Source organism: Eublepharis macularius, chromosome 14 (genome assembly GCF_028583425.1).
Source record: "Eublepharis macularius isolate TG4126 chromosome 14, MPM_Emac_v1.0, whole genome shotgun sequence".
Taxonomy (NCBI): domain Eukaryota; kingdom Metazoa; phylum Chordata; class Lepidosauria; order Squamata; family Eublepharidae; genus Eublepharis; species Eublepharis macularius.
The window spans coordinates 36,525,021-36,531,965 of record NC_072803.1 but is presented as its reverse complement, the minus strand read 5'-3'; the positions used below and the strand labels follow the sequence as shown (position 1 = coordinate 36,531,965).

The window sequence follows — 6,945 nt, the reverse complement described above, 5'->3', positions numbered from 1 at the left end:
TATAGCCGCCGTTTTTCGCGCGTCGCTACCAATTGTTCAGCCACAGTCAATCGTGGGTCTGTTTTTAAAGCTCTAGCGGTCGGCTGATTCCGGCGCTCTTGCGGCCTTTCTCCCGAGGAAACATGTTCGAGGCCAGGCTCATCCAAGGCTCAGTCCTAAAGAAGGTGCTGGAGGCCCTCAAAGACCTCATCACGGAAGCCTGCTGGGACTTGGGCTCCAGCGGCATCAGTCTGCAGAGCATGGACTCCTCGCATGTCTCGCTGGTACAGCTGACGCTGCGCTCTGAGGGCTTTGACACCTACCGCTGCGACCGGAACATCGCCATGGGGGTTAACCTTGTCAGGTACTGCCGAAGGCCGGAATAACCCCCTAAAAAAAAAAATTTCCGACACAGGGCGGGGAGGAGGGTCGCCGCGGAAAGACTTTTTTTTGTAGGAGGCGGTTGGCACGGGGGAAACGCGGGAAACCTATTCTCCGGTCGGCGAGCCAAAAACGCCCGCGCCGGTCGCTTTGGTGACGTATCAAAGGTGCACGGCTCTTTATGACGTTTTGGCGGGAAATGGAGGCGCACGAAGAGGCGCGGCGAGACTCTGTCAAGGCCCTTGGCGCGCTTCCTGCTCTGCAAGCTGATTGGCTAGTCCGTCTCCTTTCTCGTTTTCCTTTCCATTCTATTGGCCAGTGCTCGATCTTGCCTGCCTAGTTTGGCCCTTATAGGGAGGCTTGCTCGCTTGTAAACTGACACCCCTTGCCTTCAGTTGCACGCTATGATAGGAGCAGGCTTGACACGTGTGAAGTTTTCTTTTTTCTAAGCCTCGCTTGGTTTTAGCTGCAAATCTAAAGGACAGGAAATAGTGCGCTGATCCTCCTTCCTCTTCCCGCCTGTTAAATTCTTGGAGTTTTGTGTCACTTTCGCAACAGGAAACTTTAGAAAGTTGATTTGAGTCGGTTTGCTGCTTTTGCTGCAGTATGTTGCTGCTCCAATGAGATTCGTTACATGTCTGTCTCTTGGTCTAGTGGTAAAGGCACAATAGTATCTTAAACTATGCAAGGTTTGGGTCCAGTAGCATCTTCAAGACCAACTAGATTTCCAGAGTAGGAGCTTTTGAGAGTCAGAGCTCCCTTAGAAGTGATTTCTAAAAATATCCAAAGAAGGGAGTTTTGACTCCGGAAAGCTCCTGACCTGGAAATCTAGTTGCTCCTTAAGGTATTCTGGACCTGTATCTTGCTCATTTACTGCAGACCAGCACAGCTATCCACCTGAAACTAAACCATGCAGATGGGGAAACTGAGCAACCTAGTGCAGAAAGTTTTTCTTGATGTGATTCATGTAGATTTTCCTCTTGGGCTGGCTATTCTGTACTGAATACTGTTTGCAGTACAAAAACGTTTGTATCGAGAGCTGCTTCTCCACCTGGCCCTTTCCAGCCATTGTCAACTCTTCCCCTTCTAGAAAAAAGCCTTGTTGCTTATTTTCCTGTTAATGTGCTGTATTGTTTGTGGTATACCCTGCTCCTCAACCAAAAGGTTCTCAAGGTGGTTTACAGCATAAATCCAGATTACAGAATTAACTGAAGAAATAATACTTGAAAGCATAATGCAGCCACACCAACAAAATAATTTAACTTGGAGCAATAAAATCTGTAAGTTTATGGGAAAGCACTACTAAAGTTCAATTAAAGCAAAATAAATAGAGGCATACAGGAAAGGCAGGTAATGATGTTAAACCAGTCAGCAATAAAAACTTGTAAAGGTATTGATAAGAGAAGGAAGAACCAAATACAGCTATTATATGTATCTTCACCTTACATTGAACATTAAATAGGCTTGGTGCCAGGGAAATTGCTGAGCAGAAGCATGTTTCACATCTGGGGTGCTACCACTGAGGGAATTCCTGATCCTGCTTTTTTACCTCTGGAAACAAATATTGTACATGCGTATATATATACAAGTATACATGTATACATATATACATGTATACATTTTGTTAATCTGCCATTGTACCAGTAAATGCATATTACTTTGTACAATAACATTTCCTGGAATGAATCGAATATTCTTTTCTTTTTTCCCTAGTATGTCCAAAATTCTGAAGTGTGCGGGTAATGATGATCTGATCACTCTGAGAGCAGAAGACAATGCAGATACACTAGTTCTGGTTTTTGAAACACCAAGTAAGTAGAACTTTAAATGTACAGCTACTAATTCTTTGCCCAAGAATAATCTGGTTATTCTGGACAAACTGTCAGCAAGCAGTCTTTGTGCGCGCGCGCGCGCACACACACACACTGGCCAGTCACTAAAACTGCCAACTCTGTTCTTGTACTTTTTTCCCTAGAGTCATAGATCCAGAGGAGTTAGCCATGTTAGTCTGTAGTAGCAAAATAGTAGAGTCTAGTAGCACCGTTAAGGCTAACCAATTTACTGTAGCATAAGCTTTTGAGTTAATGCTACAATAAGTTGGTTGGTTTTAAAGGTGCTACTGGACTCTACTATTTTCCTAGAGTGAAACATTGATTCTGCAGAAATGGACCTTGGGAAAAGTGCCTCTATCCATACCTTACGAGACATTACTCAAGTCTGAGGTCTAGTGGTACTGTAATGATAACCTGGCATGTATCCACAGTAAAAATGCAGTCATCCCTATCTTGTATTTGGTAGTTATTAAGAGGTTGAGTGATGAATCAGGAATTCCCTGCTTCAAAAGAACTCAGTTCCATAAACTCGCTAGGTGGCTTTGGGCAAGTACTCCCCCCCCCCTACATTAACCCTCTCCCATTTTCATTATGGGGGTGGTAATGCTGACTCATCACACATGGCTGTTGTAAGGATTACAAAAAGGTAATGTATATGAAGCACTTTGAATGCTGAAAGTGTTGTATAAGTACTAAGGGTTCCACTTTCTGTGCTTGTATGTACCGTATATATGTACACACACCAACTAGTGGAAAATGTATGGGCAGGAAACTTCTGTTTATAGTCTCTGATTCTGAAACTTAGTGTTTGGTTGTTAAATCAGTTGTGTAATATGTTTAACTGATTTCATGTTGTTTCTTTAGATCAGGAGAAAGTTTCAGACTATGAAATGAAATTAATGGATTTGGATGTAGAACAGCTTGGAATTCCAGTAAGTATGTTTCAGTTTCAGAACTGTGATTAACTGAGCTGAATATTTCCATGTTTCAAGTTTTAAGCTTTCAGCCATAAGGGACTGAAATTGAATTAACTGTGACAGCCAGTTTGGTGTAGTGGTTAAGAGTGCGGGACTCTAATCTGGAGAACCGGGTTTGATTCCTCACTCCTCCACTTGAAGCCAGCTGGGTGACCTTGGGTCAGTCACAGCTTCTAGCTCTCTCAGCCCCATCCACCTCACAGGGTGTTTTGTCATGGGGATAATAATGGCATAGTTTGTAAACCGCTCTGAGTGGGTGTTAAGTCATCCTGAAGGGCGGTATATAAATCGAATATTATTATTATTATTATTATTATATCCAATATTAAGGAAAAATAAGAAAATATTTTTTCCAAATTAAAAAGACATTGAAATGTCTCAATTGCCCACTGGAATTCATGCATACATTTGCTTAACAGATTAAATAAATGCTTCACTTATCCTTTTTAGCTTTTGAAGCAACTTACGTTGCATGATTAATCTTACAAAAAAATCAAGTGGAAAATGCTAGTTGATTATATAAAGGATGCCAAAGCTCTATTTTTTTAATTCCAGGAGCAAGAATACAGCTGTGTGGTGAAAATGCCTTCTGCTGAATTTGCACGGATCTGCAGAGATCTTAGTCACATTGGAGATGCTGTCATAATCTCTTGTGCAAAGGGTGGTGTTAAATTCTCTGCTACTGGAGAACTAGGAAGTGGAAACATCAAACTATCACAAACTAGTGATGTGGATAAAGAGGAGGAAGCTGTAAGTTAACAAGTTAAATTTGGGGTATTTCTATACTTTGCTGTATCTTGTCTACAATTTTTGTAGAATAGCTAGCTTCTCTCCATTGTACTAAAGCATAACCCAAAGGTTGTATGAATTTTATTATATCTAATGCAAATGCTTACTTTGGGCTTTTAGAATGGCATGCTGTGCAATATTTAATTTTACTCTGTTTTGTTACAGGTTACAATAGAGATGAATGAGCCAGTGCAGCTGACTTTTGCTTTGAGGTATTTGAACTTTTTTACCAAAGCCACACCACTGTCTCCTACCGTAACACTCAGTATGTCTGCAGATGTTCCACTAGGTAAGTGGTCTTATCAAGAAGTTCTGACTGCAAACAGCACGGACTACCTTGACTTTAAAATCAAGAAGACTTTGCATGATTGATTTGGTTGACTTTTGTCTTTTGCAGTTGTGGAGTACAAGATAGCAGACATGGGACACTTGAAATACTATTTAGCTCCCAAGATTGAAGACCAAGAAGAATCTTAACAATCTGGGAGAAGGAAAGTGAAGATCTGCGCTGGAAGCCAGCAGCCATTCAGTTTTCCAGTGTTGGTGCAAGGAGCTCTCATGCACCATTGTAGATATTTCTGTGTAAATATTTCTTTCACTTGTTATGCAAATATCATTTCTAAAATGATCTCCCTCCTGTTTTTCTGGCTAGTGCCCATCCAGTTTTTTTAGGTCCTGTTTTTATTACTAAACTTTTATTCCATTTCACAGGAAAGATGATGGAATATTTAACATATGAATGGTAATCTCTTTACAGTGAGATGTTTATGACTCGCAAAATATTAATGTTAGGAAAAATCTGCTTTTAATGGTTTGTTTTGAAGCTGGAGCTCTCTGACAAATTAACACATGACAATAAAGAATGAATATTCAGTTTCTTACCTTGCCTCACCATGCAATTCTGTTGCTCAGATAGCAAAGATTATATGGTTGGTTCTTTTTAATAGATGAGTTCTTACTGAATGTTTACCTTGTTAGAAGTTTACGTTACATTTTGTAGCCACAAATATATAGAACGGAGAAGGTAGAACCATAAGGAATCTTCAGTAAAAGTAGCAGTAATAAAAGAGCTTTGTTCTACTGCAAGGTAAAATACAGACCTCTGGAAATTCACTGAACAGAGTAAGATTGGCAAATTACACAATCTAAAATGTATTCTAATTTGTTTTGAAGAAAGTTAGGAAATAAGAGCCGTAACTTTGAACGGTGCAATTGACATTCTCAGATCACAAGAGTGCAGTGGAAGTGGTATATCATAAGTATCTGAACTTGAAGAAATAGGGACACTGCTAATAAGTCAAAATAAAACTTGAATTGCACACTTAAAGTCTTTGCTGTTTTAGTATGCCCTGTGGGTATTGATAAGTTGTTCAAGAACAGAGAGGTCAAAGAGAGCTGCTCAGTCCTCTTTCCACTCAGGCCTGATAATATCTAGCAAGGACAAGTGTCATATCTTAGTTTAAGAGTGAGGTTCTAAATGTTGAGCCTATTACAGCTCAACATTAGTGTTCAAGATCCAGATCTCTATAGAAATTGAAGCACAGAGCAGTCACTGCACTTGTCCTGGTAACCTTGTTCACAAATCAGGGATTACAGCCTGAGTTGGGAGGTGGCTATACTGATGGAATAGAATCACCTCGTAAGTCAGAGCTAGGATGAGTTTTAAAAGAATCAGTTAATTCCAGGGGGCTGTTCTTGCCATATGAGGTAACTTCCCATGGTGCTTTCCATGAAAATGTGAAATTGAGTTTCAGTTGTATATTTAGTGTTGAATGGGATGCTAGGTGGCCTTTGGACTACCCATCTTGTTTCTGTTGCCATGAATCTTGATCCTAGCTCTCCGAATAATATCTGTATTTAGACATTTCATGTTTTGTACAGGAGATTTACATTCTGAAGAATTAGGACAATGAACTCAGATAGTTGAGCTCAGTCCTTTTGAACTCAGTCCTTTTGTTTTTTATCCCAATGTGTAGCACTTTATATGAACTTCAGTTGTCATGTCGCCCAATTTGGAGAGATCCTTTTAGGCTACATCGTAATCCACTCTGGTTATCCTGAATACTGTAATATCATCTGCAAACATGATCACCTCCTATGTCCACAACCTAAGCAGAAAAATGCCTGTCACACACATCTTTTGACGGTCTAAACGGATTAAATTTCTCACTACTGTCTCTCCCCTCCTTATAAGCTTACAATACAGCATCACCCATCTGGGGATCATTTTCCCTTCTCAGTCTGACTTCTACCTCATTCTTCCAACAGCAGAGGAACTTTTACATAGCAATGTTAAGTCTCTAAAAAGTTCTTGAAGGTCTTGTCTTTGTTGCTTCAGATTAGCATCCTTGCTTCAAGAATAGGAACTCATTCTCTGAGCCAGGAATACATTACACCAAGCACAACCAACCATTTCTGCCTGGCAGACAGTCGTATGTGAGGCACTTGATAACCTCAGCCATCTCACAGAGGCTAAAAGGTGCTATGAGATAATTAATATGCCATTAAAGCTACAATGCAGGTAGCTGGGTTTGATTGTTTCTACCCATCCCAGTAATAACTTATTAGAACCAGCTAAAATATACCACACCCTGATCTGGATGGCTCAGGTGATCCTGATCTCATCAGATCTCAAGCTAAGCAGGTAGGCCTTGGTTAGTAATTGGGTGGGAGACCTCCAATGAAGACCAGGGTTGCAGAGGTGAGCAATGGCAAACCATCTCAGTCTCATGCCATGAAAACCCCTCCAGGGGTCACCATGAGTCAACTGACTTGTGGGGGCTCATCACTACCAAAATATGCCATAAAATGGCTACAACTTGATGGCATTTTATACCACCAAAATATTGCAGTATGAATGCAAGTTATTTGAATTCTGTAGAACTTTTTATACCTTGACCTCCAAGCCTAATTGACGTCTTGGAAGTTTAGTAGGGTTGGTGCTAGTTAGTACTTGAATAGGAGACCACCAAAGAAGACCAGGGTCA

At 40.7% G+C, this 6,945-nt stretch overlaps 1 protein-coding gene across 1 annotated transcript; it reads left to right on the top strand.

Moving 5' to 3' along the window:
* On the top strand, nucleotides 1-4,839 carry PCNA (proliferating cell nuclear antigen). The gene is made up of 6 exons (XM_054998003.1): nucleotides 1-343; nucleotides 2,074-2,171; nucleotides 3,057-3,124; nucleotides 3,725-3,919; nucleotides 4,124-4,247; nucleotides 4,356-4,839. Exons 1-6 carry the CDS (start codon nucleotides 123-125, stop codon nucleotides 4,433-4,435), a joined length of 786 nt encoding a protein of 261 aa, XP_054853978.1. The 5' UTR covers nucleotides 1-122; the 3' UTR covers nucleotides 4,436-4,839.
* The last annotated feature ends 2,106 nt before the right edge of the window (nucleotides 4,840-6,945 follow it).

Coding starts and splice junctions, on each gene's coding strand:
- PCNA (XM_054998003.1), top strand. CDS start 123: ATGTTCGAGGCCAGGCTCATCCAAGGCTCAGTCCTAAAGAAGGTGCTG. Junction 344..2,073: donor ATGGGGGTTAACCTTGTCAG/GTACTGCCGAAG, acceptor TTTTTTCCCTAG/TATGTCCAAAATTCTGAAGT. Junction 2,172..3,056: donor TCTGGTTTTTGAAACACCAA/GTAAGTAGAACT, acceptor TTGTTTCTTTAG/ATCAGGAGAAAGTTTCAGAC.